The sequence below is a fragment of the Festucalex cinctus genome, chromosome 7, assembly GCF_051991245.1.
Source record: "Festucalex cinctus isolate MCC-2025b chromosome 7, RoL_Fcin_1.0, whole genome shotgun sequence".
Lineage (NCBI taxonomy): Eukaryota > Metazoa > Chordata > Actinopteri > Syngnathiformes > Syngnathidae > Festucalex > Festucalex cinctus.
The window spans coordinates 13,009,300-13,034,877 of record NC_135417.1 but is presented as its reverse complement, the minus strand read 5'-3'; the positions used below and the strand labels follow the sequence as shown (position 1 = coordinate 13,034,877).

Below are 25,578 nucleotides of genomic sequence, written 5' to 3'. Positions count from 1 at the left end.
TGACTTTGTTGACTTTAATCCAGTTTGTGGACCGCTTGTTCTCATTAGGATCGCGGCTCAGCTGGAGCCTATTTGACTCTGACTGGTCGCCAATCAGTCACAGGGCATATACAGTATGGACAAACAAGCAGTCCCAATCATAATCACACCTATGTGGGCAAATTAGAGTCTTCACTAAACCAAACGTGAAATGTTCTGGAAGGACAGAAACTTTATCTTGCTGCCCTATTTCAGTCCACTGAAACAATAAATAAATAAAGAAAGAAATATAATCTAATATTACAAATCAAAATTCGGTGTGTGTGTTCTTCCATGTAAACAGGCATCTGACATTGTAAATAGGCTTGTGAAAGTTGAAAATAATGACATAAATAAGTGAAATAAATCTGACTCTATATTATGAAAAGTGTAAGCAGCTGCTGATGTGTTCATTTGCGTGCGTGCGTGTGTATGGGCAAGCCTGCATGTGTTTTCACTCAGCTCTTCGAGTCGCTCCCGTTACTCAGACACCAGGAGACCCAATAAAACAAAGTGACAGAACATAGTAACTTTAAAAAGGTAAAATGTTTTCAATCTGTGCCCAGTTTTGAGGAGTGTGGCTGAAATGCTGCTAAGTTGGACTCAAATGAAGATTGTGCATTGTGAGCAGCAGCAATAAAACAAGCTGCTGCACTCGTGATGCAGCACAACATTCACGATTGTGGCGTGATAAACGTGCAGTTTCCCGTTTGCCGTGTAGGTTTCCAGCACTCACCGATGCAAGCGTGGACTCTGACTGACAGCTGCGTTCGAAGTATCAGGTTGTGTTTTCTGCCTCTCCTGGAAAGAAAAAAAACAAAACACAAATCTGTGTTCATTAAGACAACAATGGAATGAATAAATCAAATCATATCTTTTCTAACGCAATGGGAATTGGAAAACCACAAACAAAGTGTGTATTCAAAGCTCTTATTTTTTTCAACTGCGAGAAAACAAAAAGAAGCCGGCCAAGCAACACAACAAGGAAAAGGTCTCCATGGGTGAAAGTGAAGGATGGGAGTAGCCCACGGGTCAACTCCGCCCACTGTGTTAATGGAGACATGCAAAGGCTCCATCACCATCCTGTCAACAGCTTACAATGTCTGAGTGACAATCAAAGAGAAAAATGCCAGCAGTTCACCACAATGCTATTCACTTCTCCACTAAAAAGACTTCGCTGGGATTTACGTCGGAAGTTTACTGGCGCTTGGTGTTTTACAAAGACAAGGCCTTGCGTGACGACATGTTAAATAAAAAAATAATAATCTAGATATTTTTATTTAAAAATAAATGAATAAAAGAATTGGTCTTGGCCATTTTCTTGTCATGTTGGCTCAGCGGCGCAAAGTCTCATGGTCGATGTGGTTCACAATGCTGCGTTCGGCGAAACTCATGTTTGGCTGAGATGTTGACGAATATTAGCTGCTAAGAGTGTGGAGTGAAAACCTCTGCAATATGTCCGATGTGAACATAGTTTTTGTCCAAGTGAGCAATCAGACCAGGTTTTCTCTTTGGACTGTTTCATTTCCTTTTGCAGGGTGTGTGCGTGGTTTCTGTAGAACAAAAAATACAAACGGAAATAGACAAAAGTAAATGGAAATGTCTCGTCTATACAATGCTAATGTCATAATTATACTTATCATTCAAATAGCACAAGTAACATTAACATCAACGTACATAAACGACCTCCACTCACTAATAACACTTCATATTAAGGCTGATGATGAGGAACTTACTTGTTAATCCACGCAAACATGATGAATTGAGTCAATTTGTGGAGGAACTCCAGCTTGTTACTTGGAACTTAAACGTAGGCGGCCAAAACATAACTAATTCAAATTAAACTGCACTAACAAACTAACCACCAGAGGGTGCTAGAACAACAGAAATGGCAAACAAGATGGCCTTTTATCATGATATTGTGGCTATTTCAATATTGCGATATTGCCATTATCGTTACAGTGAATGCAAGATTTTTGATTTTAAAATGAACGACTATCACACGCATAACGTGTTACCGTGTTTGATGTAAAGTCCTGCGCCCGTTTGAATGACAAATTGAGCCGACAAAATGAGTAAACACAACTTTGGTGAAGCGCACCACAGATACAGTTACTTCCACCACCAATTTAGCTTTGACAAATAATCTTTTATGCTTCCTGCTCAAAGGCTGTGACAAACCTCGGACTGGTCTGTTAGCGACACTCAAACAGCAGTGGGCACGACAGTAGAAAAAGACTCAGCTCGCAGTCCTGCCTCGCTCTAAACAAGCATTCGGGCTGCTCAGTGCATCCAAGCTGACATCTTTCCTGCCCCAGCCAGTGGGAGAGCGGAGCCAGGGTGAGCACAAGCAAGCAGATTACGCAGCGGGCGGCACGTCCGCACACGGCCGCCATTTAGCAACAGGCAGATGTGAGACAGGAGCAACATCTGTCAACGCGGCTGGCCAGATGAGACGGCGAACAGGACCTTCATCCAAAAGGGTAACCAGAAGCCTTCAGTCACGAACGTCTGCTTTCTGTCGGCTTCACTGCATGCAACAGTATTTCTACACGCCACCTGAGGCTACGCAGGCCGGCGTGCTCATTATCAAATTAAACAAACACGCATGGAATATAGAGAGAGGCCCACCCTTTCCCCAATTAAATATGAAAACTGGGAACTCCAACAAAGAACACGGCATGCGTGTAAACTGGTGAAGCCCAAAGCTGCAGAAGTAATCCTTGATGAATGATCAACTTGTGGTACCTAATAAATTTTAGGTTTGTTTCTTGATCCAACATTCTTCTATGCATGCCCAGGTGAGGGCTCATCGCACCAAGCCAAAGCCCAATTAAATATAATTGTCCTTTCTGAGAGGTCACCAGTTTGAAAAATCGTTATTGACTCCAACCATGTGGGATTTTTAATACTGTCAGAAAAAAGAACGACAGTCTTGATCGTGAGCTTTATGACATGAATCATTTGACATAAACATTAAATGTAACTTATACAGCAAAGTGGTTCATTAAAGTCTAGTTTGCATGGAAAAGAATCAAGTCACACTTGTGCTAGCTAATAACAATTCTGGTAGCATGAAAAGCCCACAAATGACTTAGCAGGAATCAGAGTTGAGGGACAGTTTATACAAAGCAACGAATGATTACACTGCACTGCGCTGTTAATGAAACCCTTAAACGACTCGGCACACAACGCAGCCAAGTGCTATTTTATTTCCCCCTTTGATGTTGAAGTTTATTCCTTCAAATGAAAATCGAATGCGCACTCGAGTCCATCTACGTTGTCCAAGTGGGTCAAGAGAAAATAAAAAACATTCTTTAGAACGTGACAAAAAAACAAAAACATTGGGATTTTAATATGCGTGACTCATAACGGCTTGTCAAAAATATCAGAAACACTCAATAATTCCAAGAATGGCAAACAAAAATGCCACCTTCGATCGATGTATTTTACATTGTACATGGACAGTATGTGGTTGAGTCATGACCTGCTTACATGGACCTCCATTTTCTATAAATGAGTTTTCATTTAACCTAACATGCAAATTTTTGGAATGTGGGAGGAAGAGAGAATCATGGGCCACCACCGCTCACTAGTCCTGTGTCATCTAATCTCGGATGACCATATTTTGTTTTCCAAAAAAAAAGAAGAAAAAAGAAGGACATTGGGCCCAGCCTCAAGACTGAATGATTCTAACAGTTTGATGAAAAATGCCATACATACGGCGGCATCAGGGATCGAACCCGCTCCACGATCACATGTCCGGTTTGCGAGTGCAAAGCTCAACCAGTGAGCTAAAATTGGGACGGAGGATTTCTATAGCCGAGCTTCAAAGTGATTATGGCCTGTCAGCTCTTGCGATATTGATATCTCCCGGTTCTGTCAGGAGGGCCGCACTTTCATCTGATTGTGAACAGCCACGGTATGACACGGGCTCCCCTAGAATGTCATTAATATCAATTACAGTTGCATTTAATGGCCAACGGAATAATGGCTCGGCTTAAAAAACAAAAAAGTTAGGCACCTCTGCTTGTTAGTGCAGTGGTTCTGTAGCAAGGTCAATATGTATGACTTGGCATAGGTATAAAATGTGGTCAACATTTGAAGTATGTTGGAGTCCTGCCGTTGTTTTTCTAGCAGAAAAAGTCCTCCTCAGATGTAATAGTCATCAAATCAACAACAGACCCACGGCGGGCGCGCGCGGGTGGACTCTTGCACATCTCATTGCCATAAAAAGCCAGGAGGTCTACTGCCCTATTTTTACTAAATAATTGGCTGGCCACCTTCAGCCCCCTCCCCTCGCCTCCCCTCGCCTCCGCTCGCCTCGCCTCCCCTCGCCTCGCCTCCCCTCGCCTCCCCTCGCCTCCGCTCGCCTCTTCAGACAACAGTGTGGATTTAATGACACACATCCATGCCAGCTTGTGCCAGCTGGCAAGACCTCCATCTTGGCAGGCCGGATCAGTGGAGAGCGACGACTCGGACCGCTTTCAGCTCACACTTCTCACCATCTTCCCTTCAGCTCCAAACAATTTCACTTGACTTGGAATCGTCTGGAGAGCAGCATGCAAATTCTACGTTAGATAAATAAATATCCCGGACATGTTTGTGGTCCAGCCGACCAGGAAAGCGCATGCCAACCTTTTGGATTGCGATCATCTATATGAGTGGATACGTCAACACGATCCGCAGTGCATAAAACATATGGAGGGAATAAAGAACCTGGACAAAAACGTGGTTAAAAAAAACACACACACAAAAACAATTCCCAACCTTTCTCTTCCTCATCCAGGTCTCAAAAGTATGTCAAGACAAAACATATTAGATGCTAGGAATTGTGCAGTCGAGTCACGTTTAATGAGAAGACTGATATGAGGTAACTGTATTGTGATGAAGACTCATGAAACATGTCTACAACCGCCACAGTGGTTGCAATGACATCACCGTTGACCTGCGGCCAAGCATTTTATTGGGCATCGACTTGTGGGGGTCCTGGAAACTCTTACTGCCTTGTTTTGTTTTGTTTTGTTTTTTTACCCTGATAAATATGCCATGGACTGCATTTCATACCACGGAGGGCTTTGCGATATGGACAAAAATTAAAATCTCTTCTTTTCTTTTTTCCATTCAGGACGATTCAGGTTTCATTTATTGAAAAATAATTCCAGTGCAAAATGTTCAGTCAACAATATTTTCATAATTTGTGCCCCAATTAAAAGGATGTGTCGTTTTTGAGCTTTCTGCCGCTCTGCAAAATTACAACTCACAATAACATTTGGATGGAACAGAACATAAAAACAGCAGCTTTTCATAATCCAGAAGACCAGGTTGATGAGCAGATTGTAAACTGATTATGTTTAGCCAAAGAAATTCAAATATTGAACTTACTGTACAGTGATGATTTATTGATCCAACTCCCTATAGACTCTTAAAACAGGATATGTAGTATAATGTTTTTATTTGCTTACAGATCTTGAGGGAAAAAAAGCACATCTGAAATTTGAAACTGTATTTTTCCACAAGTAACGTGCTGAAAGACTTTTGGCTGGGCGACGACAAATCATCATGGACACACTAGGTTAGTTCCTAAAGTCAAGTTTGGGTAAAGCGAGATCAACCAGCTGAGCTTGATGAGAAGGATAATTTGACTACTTTGAACATACTGTGAAGGCACCGTGGCACTAAAACCACATTAGAGCTGCGATGAGTGGGAAAACACACCCAGACAAAGGAAATGATCTTACCCTCCTTCCTCTTGAAATCCCTCCAGTTCATCTTTTTGCTCTGCCAGCGTCGACTCCAAGTCCAGATAGCTTCCATTATGAGACAACTGCAGTGCGCAGTCATCAGGCTGCAGGAGACACAGAGAAACATATTCAATCATGTGCTCAGGTAACTTGTGATGCGTACACTCGTATGATATTTCTCAGTCGGACTCCATTTCGATCAGCGCAAGCAGCAGCAATTCTCAACATCAAGCGGAGTGTCCGCTGTCTCCGTTGAGGCTGCTGATGACATTTTCAAATGTTTCGAATCTGGCTCTTCATCCGCCAGGAGATCCTCCTCCTCCTCCTCCTCCTCCTCCTGTTTTGCTCTCTCTCTCCACTGAATTATGTCATTGAACATGTGTCCACCATGTAAAGTGTTTGATGTGGATGTCTTATCAGCTCCTGTCAGCACTTAACAATGACAAATTTGGTAGCAGCTGGGCAGTGTGGTGTCTCTTATCTCTTGTCCTTTTCTTTTTGACCAACGGACACACGAGAGTACTTGCAATTTGTCCGGTCTTTGGGGGGTTTCATTCGTTGATTGTAGTGTCCAAGATTCAGCGCTATGCTGACCTCCAAATTAACTTCCTGGGGTCTATTTTTGTTGGCATGCCTGCACAGCACAGCAGAGGAAGTGTCATTGGAGATGCGCCTGGCTGAGTGACACTTCAGTGGCACAACGTCGATTTACACTCATGCCTGCTTAAATCATTTCCAAGTTCTTGTACAGGGTAGATCGCTGATTTGAGTTCATTTGATTGAGCTGTTCATTATATGGAAACATCAAAACTTCTGAATCAATGTAGAATCACCATTACCATCCATCCATCCATTTTCTTGACCGCTTCTTCCTCACAAGGGTCGCGGGGGGTGCTGGCGCCTATCTCAGCTGGCTCTGGGCAGTAGGCGGGGGACACGCTGGACTGGTTGCCAGCCAATCGCAGGGCACACAGAGACCAACAACCATCCGCACTCACAAGCACACCGACTGAATGAACCTGCCATGCATGTCTTTCGAGTCTGGGAGGAGACCGGAGTACCCGGAGAAGACCCACGCAGGCACGGGGAGAACATGCAAACTCCATTCAGGAAGGCCGGAGCCTGGACTCGAACCGGAGTCCTCAGAACTGGGAGGCGGACGTGCTAACCAGTCATCCACCGTGCCACCCTCACCATTACTATATTTACTTAAATCATTCCAGTGGCCGGCACGGCTACGAATGTGTGGACAATGATGTCAGATATCTGTCATGTCAAGACTGTGATGCCAAAACTGGAATGCTGCAATTACAGGGAACGAGAGTAGCCACTTTCCATGACTGAAGTCGGAGGCCGCTCCTATAGTGTCGCAGACCTCCCACTCTCCGATCCGTTCACCTTCGCTTGTTTGTGAAATGACCTCTCCTTGGTCTAATCTGCCTCCGCACAAGATTTAGACAGTTCATGTTAACAGACTTTATAATATTCAGGAGGCTGTAAAGGTCAGTAGCTATAGCCCAAAAGTGAAACAAGTATTTGGTATCAACTAGTATAAAAAGTCACACAATACTTCATCACATGAAATCACAAATGAGACTTCGCCTATTGGATATCCAAAGTGAGTTTTGGTCTGTGCTTAACTTGTGTTTTTGATTACAGCACCACAAAAGGGCAACTGCAGTGTGGTGACAACCACAGAACGATAAATGGTGACAAAAGAAAGCGGTTGGCTGCTCAGCACAACATGAGCACTCTCGACTTAATTGAGCTGAGTGGGAAGACTTGAGTGATGATCAATTTTGTGTTGCTGACATTCGAAGGATTGCGTCCTTGAAAAAGAACCTAGCAATACATTTATGAAGGACGTTTTAAGGTTCTATGAAGTAACATGAGTAAACATATGGCCAGTACTTGAATCCTTTTACTGTACTTCTGTGGGGGTGACAATCATATTTTGATTGCTGCTCCAAAGCCAAAGCAAAGTGGGCAATCCAAAGAGGCAGACAAAAAGAAAAGCAAGCGAGCAAACGCTTCTCCAGACTGCAAATTACAGACGAGCATATCCAGACATACACACCAAAGTTCGCTTGACCATTTATTTATGCCGAGAGACTTGCCTCGAACCCAAATGTGAGTGACAGTCGCATGAAACGTGTCATGAGGACACTATATGAGAGGCAGACACCAAAAAGGGCAAAATACTTTTGATATCCACTTAAACTACGTAAGTCTGCAGGGACAGGCAGCGAACCCTGCCACAAATGGCCGGCAAAAAAACTGCTGCCTAACTGAAGCTCTCAACTCATTTCAGTGTTTTCCTGGCACCAAATAATGCCAAAGCACTCGTTTTTTTTGTTTTTTTTTGCTATGACCAGCCAAAGCACAAAAACAGTAGCGATCTATCTACGCATTTTCAACAAATAACTTGCCGGACGGAACTCATCTTGGTGAAGCTAAGTGGGTTAGAAAATATGATGGATGTATAGTTTACGATATAATTTCAATTCGTAGGCTACAGTTCAGTGTAAGAACATGTATATGTTTTATTTTTATTTAATGGTGTACAATGAGATAAGCAAACTTTGAGCTTTGGGTCAAATAACGTTGGGAAACGCTGTAATATGCTGTACTGATTAGAAAGAAATTGCTGTCACAAAGGTACCGAAAAAATCTAAACTGTTGTTTAGTCTGGTTATAATATTATGTAATATGAGCCCAAAACATTGAATCACAAACTATATCAAACAGTTCAAATAGGTGGTCCATTTTTACACATTCCTGAAGTACGGAATGTAGAATGCAGTAACTTTGTTTGTTTAACTAAGTCACGGCTAGGAATTATTTTGTTTTGCTCGAGGCCTCCTCCAAAAGTGGTGATGTAAATCAAGTGACGCCACTAAAAGTGCATTTTTAAGGGACAAAGAAGACACGAGGTTAACATTTACAAATCATTTCATCTTCTAAACATGGACTTGTACAAGCACTGCACACAATGCTAACTTTAGCATAAATGCTAGTAACTGTTTAACTTTTCCAAATTTGCATGAGATTCTTGTGCAGACAAATGTCAATAAATCCAAGAGCAGTGTTATCACATCAACGGAGGTTGTGGAGGTTTTTCTTAGCTGTCCCCCGCCACACCCCACCCAGCATTTGAACCCATGGTGGCCCTGTGTTGTGACCAAGTCCAGAGAGGGAACCACAAGTTGTGCGCTCTCACACTGAGCCTTCGCCTCTCCCTTCAACCGCCATACTGTGGTCCACTGACCAGGCAGGCAGAAAAGGCAGAACCACTAAAAATAAACACTATGCAATTTACAATTGAACTGTGCTATCTCTCTCCAATGCATGGCGCATCTGCATAATATGCACTTTCCCCTAAACACTTCCATCGTACAACACTTTCTGTACTTTATTACTTACTTTTTTGTTATGTGACCTGAAAAGAAAATTGCTTGAGAACGTATTTTTTATGACAACTGTATTCAAGACTACAGAAGTATTCCTGCACTGAGAAATAACAGTCCAAACTGCAGAGAGACCAGCACAACCACAAATGTGCATAACAATGTGTAAAAAGTATTTGAAGGTCCTTTGACAGGCACTGAGGAGGAACCTGAATTTTACAACATTTCACATAACTTCTCATTATGGGACTCTATAATTTCTAGTGGAAGAAAAATGCAGGAAAACAACGTGTCCAGATTGGAATTGGTGAGAAGTGAGAGTCCATCCTCGCAGACTGAGCAATATTTTCCCCTCACTTGGACACACTACAAACCAGACTCAAGGCCACCAAGTCACTCACTACCATTTTAAAGCATTTTGAAAGACTGTTGATGTTGAACAATTGATTTTTGCAGATGGTAGAAGTGGAATAAGTCCATCGGTTGTGGAACAGAATACGCACTGAGCCATTCATGACAATGCATTATTTTGAAGCACTGATAACTACTTTTTAGGGCCAAAAACCTATGATGCCATTATAGTGTTTTGTTACTTTCTCATAATATTCCGTACATTATTTCCCATGAAAACGTCATCCTTGTAAAGATGTAAAAGAACAAGCAACTGGTTGACACACAATGAGCGTCCTTTGCATCCAAGCCACATTGAATCTTAATGGATTTTTGACATTGTAGCCAGAAACTAACGTTATGATCCTCTGTAGAACCCAACCAGTCGCGAAACGCAAACATGTGGGCAGTGCAAAGACAGCAGAATGACAGTGACAGGAAATGGGAACGGGATTGCACGAGCCATTTCAAACTCGCTGGGCATCATGTGTTGGAAGTGTACTATTTATAAACAGGCTGAATTGAAAGACAACTTTCTCTCTCACAGGTTTTCACTGGGACTAGCCAGATCTCAGAGAGTCCAAATCTTGAAGACAGCTAAATACTTTTCTGACATTACTGCAGAGCCACCATTTATTTGTAAACATCTCACTCTGTGCAACTGCATCTAAATAGTAAATAGTTGTATGTTGCGCTTTGTGTTTTAAATTGTTCTCATTTGCAGATAGTGGAGGCCGGTATCTAATATCTATCTCCTCACACTGAGTGAGCTGCACAAATAAAAGAGGAGGAGCATCCCGAAGCTTCTGTTCCATATCTTATCTTTGACAATCACCGTTCTAAAGAAATACACAGTTAATGAAGTCTGGGTCTTTTGGTAGGCTACTTCAATGCACTCTTCACTTCATCTCATATGCATGTTTTGGGAATGTAGGAGGAAGCCCATGCAAGTGCAGGAAAAACAACCGAACCATACCAGACTGCAGCACTCAAAACAATCCCTTAAATTCAAATGATGTACAACACTATTGTACTGTGAATGCTCCTTGTCACGACGTTTTATAAAATGAGGTCAAACTGAGGGATTAATGTGATTAAAGTAAACATGAGCAGATGTTTCCCGCACCCCGCATTAAAAATCACAAGCAGATAACCCGAAAGTTATTGTATATGGCACTCATTGTGCTAACGTGCATGTCAGCATCCCCCATCAACAAAGTGCACTTGCTCAATGGTTCATCCATGTCGTATTTGTTGGTAGCAACCTCAGCTAATTATTAATGTGCATGTGTGAAGGAGCAGGTTAAGCATTAAGGAGCATTTCAAGAGCACATACCTTGTGCGGGGCTTTGAGCAGTCTGTGCACTCCAGCAATCTGATTGATGAGAGGAATATCTTCCCTGAATGTGTACACTGGAGCTCTGCTGGGCTCCGGGAAGTTGGTGCTGTTGAATGGATCCGTATCATCTAAGAACTGCACCCTGCACACAAACGTGGCCATGGCGTGTCCTCCATGCAAGGCCGGCTGATTGGGGCTCAAAACAGCGGACGCCTCCGGCGCAGGTTGTCTCGTCTTATCCTGCTCGGAGCGTCTCCATGCGGGACATCCACCACCTCCACCTTCCACCACCCATGCACCAAGCCGGGACAGGGCAGTAGACGCAGCCGCTGCAAGGAAGTCAAAATCCGGCTCTGTGTCTCCGTCTCGCGCTCTCTGTCTCTCTCTAATGCGGCATCCACGAGTGTTGTGGTGCTGAAGCACTGAGCCGATGAGGAGCTCACTTCTTGGTCTTTGCTCGAGAGTCGAGACTGCGATGCGCCAACTTGCCAAGCACAAACTGGAAGCAGATCACGGCTCATGTTACGAGCGTGGTGGCGCCCTCAAGTGGCCATTATGAAAAGTACACTTTGAGGAACACATCCCACGTAATAACGAGACGCACAACAAAAACAAAAACAAAACAAATTACAAATGTAATGTAACCTTGGGAAATTAATTCTATAAAACGTGTTATTAAAGACTGCACCGCATCTTTTACAAGCTTCCTGGTTATTACCGATACCTTTTTTTGTTTTTGTTTTTATTATTATTATTGTTAAAACATCTCTGCGTCCATCAACACCTAATATTTTTTGATCAAGTTTAAATTTACTAATTTATTATGGTTTAAGGTAGCGAGGTAGCTAATTAGCTACCTTTAATTTAGCTAGCCAACTATAAAAGGATGAGCAAATCAGGTGACATCCAGCTTGCTAAGGTAAAGCTAGCTGCTAGCTAGCTGCTAGCTAGCTAGCTAGCTGGATTTCACGTTCATCTCATTTCCTGCTAATGCTTTTATATAGAAGACCCAATTCCTTTGAGTTTCTCCTCCATTCCACCCGTTTGCCTTTGCCAAATGCCGAAAGTTTTTCTCAATCACTTTGCTACAGTTTTTTTTTTTTTTTCTAACAATTCGTGCAAACAGTAAAACATCATTGATGACCTGCAACAGCCAGCCTAATGGTCAAAATCCTTCGTTCATCTCTCAAAATCAAATACATTTGTCAATGATGGCTAGTACCATCAGAAACAAGGACAAGTCCTTGTTTCATTTTGTCAAAATATCAGTGGTATGACAGACAGATAGATGGACACAGAGACAGACATATAAATAGACGGACGGGCAGAGAGACAAATTCCATTTGCCTCCTCTCACTTTTACGATTGCTCTAATCTGTACATAAAAACAGTGGTGATTTATGCTGAGACGGTGATTACCGAAGACCTGAAGGCCACCCTGTACAGTAAACACATTAAAATGGAATGTTCCTCCTAGATTTTTACAAGTGCAATAACCCATTACTGTCAGATAAGACACAAGTTTCCTGTGTGGGTTTCAAAAGGTGTCATGTCACACCTCCAGATTTGTGTTCTCTGTCAATATGTGACAGAGGCACTATATAGTCCTTCAATTACATCCCATTACAGCGCACCATCGGCCATAGCATCGCGTTATTGACACATGATGAAGCTCACGGTCCCCAACCCGGGCCTGGATGACAGGATACTGTCGCACCAGCAGCTGGACAGGCTGGAGCAGGACCAGGCGGGGGATAGGCCCAAATGGGATAACAAAGCGCAGTACATGCTGACCTGCGTGGGCTTCTGTGTGGGATTGGGAAACGTCTGGCGATTCCCCTATTTGTGTCAAAGTCATGGCGGAGGTGAGTGAGGACTTACAGTTAAGTTTTACTGCCATCCATAATGCATTCTCTGTATGCTTGGCCTCGCTAAACCGGATATTAAGCACTACTCTCTGAACTATACCGTACAAAATAACATTAAAGGGGCTGCAGAAATTTCTGGCAAGGAGTGGCTGTGTCCTACATGTGACAACAAATTAACACAAATATTCTTGATTGGTTTGGCCTATGGGTTATAAATAATCAGGTTTGAACTATTTGTTCACATCGAGAGGCGTAGAACAAACTTGACTAGACGAGAAACAAAGAGAGTTGCACAGAGGGCAGAAAGTGATAATCCGGCAAAACACAAACGATTCTCAGACTACTCCTACAGACAGTGAATCGATCTGATTGGTTGTAGCAAGTAAAGGACTAAAGAACGACATCACATAGGTCCAGACATCACCTAAAAGATTAAAGATTGACGGCACATAGCCTAAAACTATTTGAAGCTAGATGATGGTTATATGATGGTTACATCAGTACAAAACAAACACTTGACCTCACGGTCGTGAACCCAACTTAACAGGTCAGGAACTCAAACTTAACCCTGGCGTGACCCCAGACATGACATGAAAATGACATTTTGGAATTGGCTGTAGTTTTTGAGATATCAATTTTTCACAAGTGATTACTAATGTACTTTTTGATTGTAGCGTCAACTGTTTTTGCATTTGTTGACTGCTAGTACTGACAAATTTTCTAACATTTTGCTTGATTTTCACATGAAACATGATTTGCATGTCGAAGGCTCTGCAATGACGAAAGCTATTTTTCATGATATTGCATAAAAATTGAAAGAATATTGATGGACATGCTTGAAAAGACAGTATGAGTTTTTACTAATTGAATTGAGCTGTTAAAATGTGTATTTCCCCCCACAATATTCAAATTTATTGACATGCTTCGATGTCTCACCGATGAATCCATTTTGTCATCATCCTGCTCCTTAACGAGCTACATTGAACTACCACACGGTTGTATAATTCATTGGTTATGTAATCTGTTTAGTCGATATCATAGTGCATTTTACATCATTTTATTACGCTGTATTTTCTGATGACGATAGTCTTTCAACCAAATTGCCCTTAACGGTTTTTCAACTCACACGGGCATGTTATTGTAGTTTGTATCTTACTGAAATTATTTTTCCTAAAGGTGTTAAAACTGCTGAACCAGCAATATCCTCAGTGGAAGATAAGACTTTTTTATTCTGTACAAAGGCTGACATTCTCGTAAAAGTGCACGTTGCAAAACAGGCTGCATCAGCTGTCTTCTTTTATATTTCATCTTCAATATGACAGGAGATGGAAATAAACTTAAGATAAGTGTTGGGAACGGTTTTCCACGCAGGGGCCTTTATGATCCCCTTTCTAATCCTGCTGGTTGTGGAGGGAATCCCTCTGCTGCATCTGGAGTTTGCCATCGGTCAACGTTTGAGGGCAGGCAGTTTGGGGGTGTGGTCATCCATTCATCCTTACTTGACCGGGATCGGTGAGCATCGTTCAAAATGTGTCCAAGTCGGCCTTATAGGATGTTCAAGAAAACAAAAAGGTGTATTTGCAGGTATCGCCTCCATGTGTATATCTCTCACCATTAGCCTGTACTACAACACCATCATTGCTTGGATTCTTTGGTACTTCTTCAATTCGTTTCAAGACCCGCTGCCTTGGAGCTACTGTCCAATGAACGAAAATTTAACAGGTATTTCACACAATATTAGGAAATATTTGCATAAAATACGTTTACAAATATATATATATGTATAATTGTAGGACTGGTTTCGGAGTGTGCAAGGAGCTCCCCAGTGGATTATTTCTGGTACAGGGAGACTCTGAACACGACGACGAGTATTGTGGATGATGGTGGCATACAATGGTGGACCTTGTTAAGTCACATCTGTGCCTGGGCTGTGCTCTACATCTGCATCGTGCGTGGGATCGAGACCACTGGCAAGGTACTGCATACGTATTTCATTTGCAACGGGACAAGCAATGGAAAACTTTTATTCTTTATATACAAAGAAACTACATTTGAACTTTACAAATCTCACTAAAACTAACAATTATAGTGAAAATGATCTTTGTCATTTAATTTCCTTCGGGTTTGTTAAGACACCTGGCAATTAAGTGTCTTAAATTGTGGGGAAAATCTACAATATGTCTCCTTTGAGACAACAAATATAGTGACATACTTTTAAAAAAGTTTTTTGAAATTATTGTTCTTCTCAGGCTGTCTATGTGACTTCGACTCTTCCGTACGTGGTGCTGACCATTTTTCTGGTCCGAGGTTTGACACTAAAGGGATCTTTGAGTGGACTCAAGTTTCTATTCACACCTGATGTAAGTTTTCCATTTTTACCCCTGATTGACTTTAGTGAAGAAATTAGAATGCAAAAAAAAAAAGATTCATATGGGAAGGCTTAAGAATAATCCAAGTGACTTTAACCAACGGGGCGGGGCCTATGACTGGGGTCCGTTTTTAATTCTATCAAGTATATCAAGTTGATGATGAATTGTTTCCAATCTTCAGCTGGAAGAACTCGCTAACCCGTCAACATGGATGAACGCGGGTGCTCAAGTCTTCTACTCCTTCTCTGTGGCTTTTGGCGGCCTCATATCCTTCTCCAGCTACAATTCAGTGCAGTGAGTTGAACCTTTGACATCGTTTCAAAGCGTGCACATCCGCAAACTTCATCTCGTCTGTGTTCATGTGCTTTTCAGTAACAACTGCGAACAGGACGCGGTCATCATCTCCATCATTAATGGCGTCACTTCTGTGTTTGCCGCTACCGTCATCTACACGGTCATCGGCTTCAGGGCAACGCACCAATTTGACACCTGCATTAACGAGTGCTTGTTATTCATCACATACGCATGTTCTTCCGATGAGCCGAAACATCTTCTTTGACATCCAGTTTTCACATTTCAGGAACATCTTGACGCTCCTAAATACGTTTGACCTTCGTGAGGGATCCATCGTTGACAGCAACTACACTGAAGCTTTACAGCAACTCAATGCAACACATGCCGCCGTTATTCAAGGGCTGGATTTGGACATTTGTGATTTGAATACGTTTCTTAGTGAGGTAACATGGCAGCTGTTTTCTTTATGAAAGGACATGTTACGGTAAAATACTAAAATTATGGATCCTTGCCAACAGCTTATACCTTATTTTTTTAGAATTTCAATTCCCGGAAGTTGCGCTATCTTTGAAGATCGCAACCGTGTTGACGCACTTGCTGCTAAATTGCGTCCGTTGATTATTGCAGGGAGTGGAAGGAACGGGTTTGGCGTTCATCGTGTTCACAGAGTCCATCACCAAGATGCCCTTTTCCCCACTGTGGGCGGTCCTCTTCTTCATCATGCTCTTCAGCCTCGGCCTGTCGTCGATGTTTGGGAACATTGAAGGTCTTCTGGTAGGTCTGCAAGACCTGAAGGTTTTCCCGAAGAAGTGGCCCAAAGAAGCCTCCACCGGTAGCTCACACGCTAGATCACATTTTTAACTATGTGAGGGATTTCTTTGGTTAGTTTTTGGACGTAAATAAAATCTTCCTCAGGTGTGACATGTGTGCTCTGCTGTCTGGTGGGCCTGATCTTCGTCCAAGGCTCAGGCAACTATTGGCTGTATTTATTCGACACTTATGGCGGATCAATCCCACTGCTGGTCATCGGATTCTGTGAGACGATCGCAGTGGTTTACGTATACGGGATAGACAGGTCAGTAAAATGCTCTCATTTTTAATTGCAAAATAAAATTATGTTGACACGTTTACGATTTATTTTCGGGATTTTCTATAAATTAATTATGTTACAGTTTGTATAAAATCATACGACATCCTTGTCAGACGTGCTCATTGACAATTGAATGCTGCATAGAACATTTGTAAAAACTAGGGATGTTCATATTTCTTTTCTTTTTTTTCAGACCAAGATTAACTCTTATACCACTAGTTCTTTCATTACATAAAATTTCCCCAAAAATGAATAATTAGTAATCATCCAGTACAGCGATGCGCTTTAACATGAACTGCACTTTTGCACGTTTGTCTTGCTCAGGTTCAATGACGACATTGAGTTCATGATTGGACACAAGCCAAACATTTTCTGGCAGGCTACGTGGAGATTCATCAGCCCGCTCATTATGATCTTCATCTTAATCTTTTACTTCATCACCAAAGTTTCAGAAAAGCTCTCTTACAAAACCTGGGATCCCGAATACGTACGTTCATCAACGTCTGTCCGCCGGAAGCGCCTTATTATGAATGAGGCTCTTTTGGGCCATCTGCAACTAATTTGTAATAATCACCGTTTTCAGGAGAACTTCCCAATTCTGGAGGAGAAATCGTATCCAGCATGGATCTTTGCGATCATCTTCATCCTGGCAGGCATCCCCAGTCTTGCTGTCCCTCTCATTGCACTCTTGAAATGTTTGAGGGCAAAGACGACAAAGAAGTCACAGCTAACTAAGCATTGAAATAAATGAGAAGCCCAAATGATCACTGACATCAAGTCTTTGTTTGAATCCAGTTTTCAAAACCATATACTGTACTCCCTGATTGTTTCCAGTGGTATGAATGAATCAGCAGAGCTTTATGTTGTTGCAGCTATATGTCCAGCAGGGGTCAGTATAGAAATTTGTTCAGTGTAAAGTATTTTTGAGGTGAGTACAGTAAAATCAATCTGTTGCAATTTAGTATTGCTGTTGTTTATTTTCTGTATTTCCCCCCCAGCAACCATTAAGTCTGTCTTGTTTATGTACTTTGTATTAAAAATGTCCTTAAATTAATACTAGCTTGTGAGGTTTTTAATGTGTACTGTATGTTAATAAACCTCTGTGCACATTTGTTGTTGTTTTTGGGAGATTTAACCATAATTTTATTGATTTAATGACTGAACTTAAAGTACACATGCAATGTTACATTGCACAAGTAACGTGTCTGCTTTATTAAAAAGCAATGCATGATCCTTTTTCATTTACTGGTAAATATGTTGTTGTTTTTTTTCCCCATGACTGTCAGAAATAGTCTGGAGAGGTTTTACAGCGACTAGAACATCTAAGGCCACTTAACGCTACCGAAAAGACTCCTGCAAACATTCAGTAGTATACTGTACAATATGCAAATATGCAGGTATAGGTGCCTATGCGTGTGCGCATCCACATGCGTGCAGTCACACGTTTGTGTTTTTTTGTGGAGTGGGCGGACGGTGACATTGTCCCCCCCCCCCCCGCTGTCACGTGCCGTGGAATATGCTGGCTGCCTTTGTTGCCCCGCTGCCTGTTCTGCTTTTCTGGCACTTTCATACAATGGTGCACTTGAGCACTGGGACGCTATTAAGCCTTTCAGACGACTCCAGCTTGAATTCCACTCTCAGGAAAGACGAGCATCCCAATGTAGGATGCATGGCACAACATACATCGTCAACAAACAGCAGCAAGGATCGAGTGTAACACCGGAAACAAGGTGACTCACCTGAGTTTGACTTGATCGGCTGCATTTGCTAAACAGCAGTGACATGATGCGTTTGAACTCGTTTGTTTCCATCCGAGCTGTTGCTTGCCAATACTTGATGTCAACTTCAAACACTTGAACAAGTTTCCCGCCTTCCGCAGGAAATGTCCCAGCGAGCCGAGTCCTCCCAATGTGGCGGCGTTGTGGTGGAGTTCGAGCCTGACGACATCAGGGATGCGAGAGCCAAAAAAGACAGCAGCATACCAGGTGAGCTCACCTTTGAAGACAAACTCAATCACATACGTTTTAGAGAAACTACCTCCACGTTCCATTTTGGATGCATTTCTTCTAAGGCTCAGCGCTTATCTACCTCAAGGGTCCCAAGTTCCTCATCTACGTCAGTGGAGCGTTGTCAATGTGGGTAAGAATCATCTCCTGCACACCAACAAACACTCACATTCGCATACAGAGCAATAGACAAGGCAGAATCCGATTTCTTGTTAGAAGACGATTGCAATTAACGCGAGATCATCTTTAACAAGAATAGCATATGTAGACTAGTGGGGCTGCATAGAACATATTGACTTCCCCTTTAAGTACCTCAGTAGGTGCTGCTGTTTTGTTTAGCAAGTATCAGAGATAACATTTGGTGTTGTGGCTGGTTTGCCAATCTTGCAAACTACAAAAATGGAATGTGACGTAGGACTGAGCTGGTGAAGTGAACCACGCCACAGTTATGCATTTTACAAATCATTCTCACTCGTTGATGTTGTGTTCATCAGGGCGACCGAATGTGGCACTTTGCCATCTCGGTGTTCCTGATTGAGCTGTACGGGCGGAACTTGCTGTTGACTGCGGTTTTCGGCTTGGTGGTGGCAGGCTCGGTGCTCCTGCTCGGCGCTTTGATCGGAGACTGGGTGGACCGCAATCCCAGGAATAAAGGTATGGCGGGCAGCAATTTCACACCCACCTGAACATTTTTTAGCATGCATTGCTGCGCATCAGACGAGCGGACGATAAATCGGCGCATCTCAATCTTGAGGCTGGTAAATTGCATTCCCCTTGCGGCGTCTGGAGCGTAAATCACTTCCTGATTCGATTTCTACGCTGAAAAGCGGCGAGGCGCACGCTTCCGTCACTGACATCCGGTTGAAGTTAGCTTTTCGTGAATGAAAAATATCATCCGGGCTCTGAGGTGGGATTTCTGTGTCTTATTTCAGTTGCACATGCGTCTCTTTTCATCCAGAACATCTCAGTGACAATTTGTAGCATTGTGCTCATGTTGGTCTTCTCATATAAGCAACGGATTGAGCCGATCTGGGACGGCTGGCTGACGGTGAGTACATCCGACGTGACGACAGCATGTCCGTTCACTCAGATTCAATAACGGGATAACGGCTGTGATTATTGCTGCTGCTGCTGCTGTTGTTGTCTCTGTGCTGTGAGCTTGTGGCTGCAATCCTCGCCTGAGCTTCCGTAATAACATGTCGCATCGCAAAACTTACACAAGGTGGTTTGTTATACGGTGGTGATCGTCCTGGCAGATGTGGCAAACCTTGCAAGCACCGCGCTGACCATTGCCATCCAGCGGGACTGGATCATAGTCATCACCGGCTACAACCGCGGCCACCTTGCCGGTAAGACGACTCCCGCGTGGCGACGGCGGGCGAGCAAGCGTTGACCTCCGCCTCCCTCATCCCGACAAAAGGAATGAATGCCACCATGAGGCGGATAGATCAGGTGACCAACATCCTGGCGCCGCTGGCGGTGGGACAGGTCATGACCCTGGCCTCCAACGTAGTTGGGTGCGGCTTCATCCTGGGCTGGAACCTCGTGTCGCTCATAGTGGAGTTCTTCTTCCTGTCGCGGGTGTACCGCATCGTCCCCGCTCTTTCCGTCAAACCGCCAACGGTGGAGGTGGACCTGCACGATCTGCAAGGGATGGACAGGAGAGGATCGCGAGGTATGATGCTGGGGGGGGTTTGACTTCAAATTCCTCCCTGCGAGCTGAGCACGACATCAGCGTCCATATCAAAGTCACATCCGGTACATCTGATTTATAAGCATGTGTCGTTCGTACTGACCAAAGGTACAATAAGTAAAATCTGCAATATGGAAATACCCAAGTCAAAGAATCCCTGGCAGTTGATTTTTTTTGAAGTCTTTAAACACACATTTAAACAAACGCAATGAATAACACAAAATTATTGTAGAATATCACTTAACGCCGCAAATCAAAATGGCGGCCAACTCGGTAAATGGAAGCCCTCCGCTCACTGAAAAGCATTGGATTTTTATTTATTTATGTTTTGATTTATTTTTTATTTTATTTTTATTATTTTTTTAGTTTATTTCATAAAGGATTTTGGATGGTTGTAATTTGATTTATGAGGATTATTTGGATTTCAAAATGTGATGAAATGTCATTTGACGAGGATAACAATCTGCCTGCTTTGTACGCTCGTCACATCCAAAGGCAATACGATACGCATTTGTTCTCACACTGTTAAAAGCAGTAGCATCAGAAATGCAGGACGTTCGGAATTGTCAATACATGAATGTACCATAATGTAAACAATCCTGTTTTTCTCCAAACTAACAAACTGAATTGATCATAATATAAATCACTAATCATGAAAATAATGAATCTACTGCCGTTGTTTTCTTGTTCTTATTCTTGTTTCAAATTGACACCATTTCAGCAACTTGTGTGCTACCGTCTGGTGGTCAAGAATGGAATTACACCCAAAATAGACAAGCTGAATGCTGCATTGAGGAAGGTGGGAAGTCGATTATATAAAGCGTTCATCGTGGCAAATTCAAACTCTCCACGGGGCTCGCCATTGTCGAGTGACATCAGATTTAAGATGGTCAGTGAAGTCGGGGTCAGTTCCTGCCCTCTGACTTTGCAACTTGAATGTACGAGTTCCCGTGCTCACTTCCTGGTATAAAGTCCCAATTTCCTTGAATGCAGCGTTAGAACTAAATAGTTATAATAATAATGAACTTGAATTGTGCGTAAAACAAAACAAAAAATGGTGAAATAGTGGAACCGTGAACCCAGAACCTGTGTTGGAGGAGGATTTACATATTTCACATTCAAACCTACACATATGACAGACGGCTACTAGATATGGCTGAATAATCAGTAAACGCACGTTCAAGCCCACTAATGTGATGAATGGTTACAAATGTGTGAACTATTCCACAAGCTATGCCCTGTATCTTGTCTGAGTGGCTGATTATTTGTCATCAGGGGAAGGTGGCGCTGTTCAACCTGCGACAGAAGGCGAGAGCGACGCGAGCCTTCACCTGAAAGAACTCGCCTATCTGCCGCTGTGCTTCCGGAGGTTTCGCTGGCTCGTGAGCACCTGCAAGGACGGGTGGCGGTCCTACTACCAGCAGCCGGTCTTCCTGGCGGGAATGGGCCTGGCGTTCCTCTACACCACCGTCCTGGGCTTCGATTGCATCACCACCGGCTACGCCTACACTCAGGGCATCAGCGGCTCGCTCCTCAGCCTGCTGATGGGCGTCTCGGCCATCACGGGGCTGATGGGCACCGTCGTGTTTACCCGACTGAGGAAGACGTACGGTCTGATCAACACCGGCATCATCTCCAGCTGCCTCCACCTGGGCTGCTTGCTCCTGTGCGTGAGCTCCGTCTTTGCCCCCGGCAGCCCCATGGACCTCAGCCTGCTGGTGCCCTACTTGACCGCAAACTCCTCCTCGGAGCTCGGAGGCTTGGCCAGCCAAAGACAAAAGCACACGTCGCCTCTGAGGGGAGGCAGCAATCAACCTCTTCTCCCCGACCGCTCCTCCATCCACTGGACCAACAACACTGTACTTTTTGACAACGTGCCCTCCGGTAGCGCGCCCGAGTCTTACATCTCCATCGTCCTCTTGTTCTTGGGGGTCATCACGGCACGCATCGGTGAGCGCGCGACAAAAACACACTCCGCATTCAGTGGAGTTCCTTTACCCACTTGTTAAATGTCACAATCGATACTCAATCTGCCTGCCAAACATGGTTACATGCAACAAAAATGAATAGCAACTGGGTTTTGTCAACTGATGAATTGGTGGTCTGTTCCGTAGACGTGGCATCATTTTTAAACTAAGTTGGCAGTCCTCAAAATTATGTTTTTTTTTTAATTACATTTTATTTTTTGCTGTAATAGAATAAAGTGTCATTTCACATCCACGACAGTAGGTGGCAGCAGCACTTCCATTCTCAGAGAGTGCGCGAGGAGTTTTAGCGTCTGCAGAAGTGTACTGCGATTTCGTAGACAAATGATACTATTTATAGTCGTGAGGGGTGGCACAAAATCTGTTCTTTTTCCTGGGGGGGCAGCGTAACAAAAAATATTTGGGAATGTTAAAGGTACAGTCAGTAATCCCTAGCACCAGCTATTGGTGACCTAATAATTCATTGATTAAAATAAAAATGAAAATTCATGTCAATACTATACAAAATCGTATGTTTATCACATAAAACTAGCTTCTCCCGCTAGCCCCTCGTTAGCCACTCCAGCCTATGGCTGCGACTAATTCCCGCTAGCTGCTCGTTAGTTGCTCCGGCTAAATCCGGCTGGCTTGGTCTTTCGCTGTCGCTCACTGAGATAACTTGATAACTAACTGAGATATCCAAAATGTCTCTCATTGTGATGCAGTATGTCGTACAGTTCGATAGCATGGCAGACTGCAACCACAATAATAAAGAAATTGGGCCAATTCTTGCACCGTCAATCAAAACGGCACTTTTTTCGTCAAGGCACTGCAAATGAATTTTTGTAAGTGCCGTGTCATTTGTGTTGCAGGTTTGTGGTCCTTTGACCTGACGGTCACCCAGCTGTTGCAGGAGCACATCTGTGAGTCCGAGCGAGGTGTTGTAAATGGGGTGCAGAGCTCCATGAATTACCTGATGGACCTGCTGCACTTCATCATGGTCATCTCTGCTCCACAGCCGCAACATTTTGGCATCCTAGTTCTCATTTCCGTGCTCTTCATCGCCACCGGACACGCGATGTACTTCCTGTACGCGCACAAAGCCAAGCGAAAACGTCGGCTGGACACCTAAAAGCGGAAACGAGGCCGGCAAACGCAAGCGCGCGACGCCTCACCTGCGCTCTGGGTCCGCTCTGAGCACGTGAAACGAATGCCTCCCTCCTTGTCCCGTGACTTTCAGCCATTCATTTCGGCACAGCGCAGCCAGAGTCGGTCTCACCTCAGCTGCTTCCTCCCTGCATGTGATCAAGCAGCAAACCAGAACTCAGGTGTCAACACAGTATCATGAATATGAATGGAATGAATATAAACGCAGCAATGAAACCTCCAGGGGAGATGTCCTAGTGGAATTTACAACGGTACTTCGTAAAGCCCATAGGAGGCTTTCAAGGAACCTTTTAAAGCTTTCTCTAGGAAAGTGGATGGATGGTGACTTTTTTTTTTTTTTAACCTGCACGTACAAAAGAGCGAAAACACTGATACATTGAAAAAAAAAAAAAAAAGACATATATTATAAAAGATGTTACTGATCCACCCACTTGGAAGTATTCCAATAAAGGAAAATAAAGGGAATTACACGAGATCGTATGAAATAAAGCCGAAAAAAAAAAAAAAAGTATAAAAGGCAGCTCCCATTTTAATGGACAAAACATTTTCTTCACCAGATTTATTTTGCTGTGCAGGAATCAAGCACACAGTGCCATACAAACGTAGTCACAAAAGCTTTCTCCAATGCCTTGTGCATTTCAAATCTTATATCATAATGTTACGAAATATTTTTCAAAATGTTGTTGGTGGTGTTCAACCACACTTTCATATTTCAGATGAACTCACCTCGATAAACAGCAAGAAAAGAGTTAAATACCACTTGGGATAATTTTTTGCTCCTCGATGTTTTCATTTTGCCTCCATGGACATCCCACAACCAGCATCACCTCTGCAATATATTTGTATCATTTTCCTGTGACCTCTACATATCGTGTGTTATCGCTGTTTATTTTAGACATCATCATCATCATCATCATTAATAAAGAATTCTTAAAATGACACTTGTCTTGAATGATGCATGTAACAACAAGGAGATGTCATTTATTTATTTATTTTTGAAATCACCGTCTCCCCCTACGGTTGTAATATGTCATTTATTATGGTAAGCAATGTACCACTTATATAGTACAGAGCAGCCAGAACCTTCCCTATGTGGCAGTAAGTTCCAAATCATGTTCTATGATTGATTGATTTTCATGCATCAGTACTTTTGTCTGCTTTTTCAAAATGTATTTTTTTAAAAAGCGTATTTTTGTGCGTGATTGCTAAAAAGTCTATTCTTAATCATGTTGATTTATCTCGTCTACACTCTGCTTTGCAGTTATTACGAAGTCATGTGTGAAGAGTAGGACAACAGGAAGAGTACAATATGGAATACGGAATGATGTAAAAGTCTCCATAATTGATCAACTATTCGGGTATCAGTGAAATAGCGCAACAAGCAAAATGAGCTTTCATCACTTCCTCCTCCTCCTTCCGCTGCAGGCCTGCATCATCCCTGTTGCGTTTCATGCTCTTCCCTGATTAACAAGTCTGACTTTAGGCATCCTCACTTTGAAATTCGTTTACTTTGGAAACTGGGTCAGTGGTGGCACACGGAGGCTGCAGTTTCCTTACGAGAAACTGGAAAAGGAGCACAGATAGGAGCAAATAGTACAATTTGCAATTCAGCCAATATTCTCTGGAAATATGCCCCGAATCCAAAGAGTAATCCCCTCACATAAGATATTGGAAAATATCGGGAGACATCAAGAACTCAAATCTTCCTGTCCAGCATTGATGAGCCACTACGAAAGACCCGTTAAAGACTTCATCTCCTTCATCACTTCCCACCTTCCAGTTCTCCTCGGATGACTGCTGAGGCCATCGCGCATGTCCTCCACTCGACCTCCACCCACCTGGACGACGGGAAGGGGACATGCATGCACGCTCACACCAGGACGTCGACACCAGAAGGTGCAGGTCCAGAGCCAAGAAAATCATCAAAGACCTCGGCCACCCCAACGACAGACTTGTTTCCGTCAGCTCGGCTCCTGCAGGCCCAAGACACAGAGGATGAGGAAGAGGAAGAGGAAGAGGAAGAGCTTCTTTCCTGCTGATGTCTACATGATCAATTACGGATATCATGTTGATCAAAATGTATGATCGTTTTCATAACATGTCAAGCATTTTTTGTTATCCACTTCCAACTGTGTGAAGCATCAGATCAACCAATCGTCATTACAGGAAACGATATCTATAGTGAGGCCAAAAACAAACATCACATTTCTCCTTCTGTTTTTTGATATT

The 25,578-nt window shown here is 43.1% G+C and overlaps 3 protein-coding genes across 5 annotated transcripts in view; 2 read left to right on the top strand and 1 right to left on the bottom strand.

The window, feature by feature from the left end:
* The window catches only part of fhod3b (formin homology 2 domain containing 3b), a 76,358-nt gene extending 57,248 nt beyond the window's left edge, over window positions 1–19,110 (bottom strand). The window contains exons 1-6 of one of the 3 annotated variants that reach the window (XM_077527368.1): window positions 18,998–19,110; window positions 18,557–18,672; window positions 18,259–18,456; window positions 10,896–11,397; window positions 5,760–5,866; window positions 755–819 (exon numbers count right to left, since the gene is read on the bottom strand). In XM_077527368.1, the coding sequence (XP_077383494.1) occupies window positions 755–819; window positions 5,760–5,866; window positions 10,896–11,060 (337 nt within the window). In that variant the 5' untranslated portion in view covers window positions 11,061–11,397; window positions 18,259–18,456; window positions 18,557–18,672; window positions 18,998–19,110. The remainder of the gene's footprint in view (window positions 1–754; window positions 820–5,759; window positions 5,867–10,895; window positions 11,398–18,258; window positions 18,457–18,556; window positions 18,673–18,997) is intronic. The other 2 variants (XM_077527369.1, XM_077527370.1) reach the window with 2 other exon arrangements.
* slc6a19b (solute carrier family 6 member 19b) lies at window positions 12,366–17,522 on the top strand. The gene is made up of 12 exons (XM_077527373.1): window positions 12,366–12,763; window positions 14,138–14,278; window positions 14,351–14,488; window positions 14,560–14,741; window positions 15,016–15,126; window positions 15,317–15,429; window positions 15,508–15,636; window positions 15,716–15,872; window positions 16,057–16,261; window positions 16,345–16,504; window positions 16,844–17,006; window positions 17,103–17,522. Exons 1-12 carry the CDS (start codon window positions 12,562–12,564, stop codon window positions 17,259–17,261), a joined length of 1,860 nt encoding a protein of 619 aa, XP_077383499.1. The 5' UTR covers window positions 12,366–12,561; the 3' UTR covers window positions 17,262–17,522.
* Window positions 18,077–24,227, top strand: LOC144022511 (ferroportin). The gene is made up of 9 exons (XM_077527374.1): window positions 18,077–18,249; window positions 18,399–18,504; window positions 18,591–18,658; window positions 19,020–19,179; window positions 19,458–19,573; window positions 19,748–19,874; window positions 19,946–20,200; window positions 21,494–22,168; window positions 23,055–24,227. The coding sequence occupies exons 2-9, from the start codon at window positions 18,402–18,404 to the stop codon at window positions 23,312–23,314; spliced, it is 1,764 nt and encodes a 587-aa protein (XP_077383500.1). The 5' UTR covers window positions 18,077–18,249; window positions 18,399–18,401; the 3' UTR covers window positions 23,315–24,227.
* The last annotated feature ends 1,351 nt before the right edge of the window (window positions 24,228–25,578 follow it).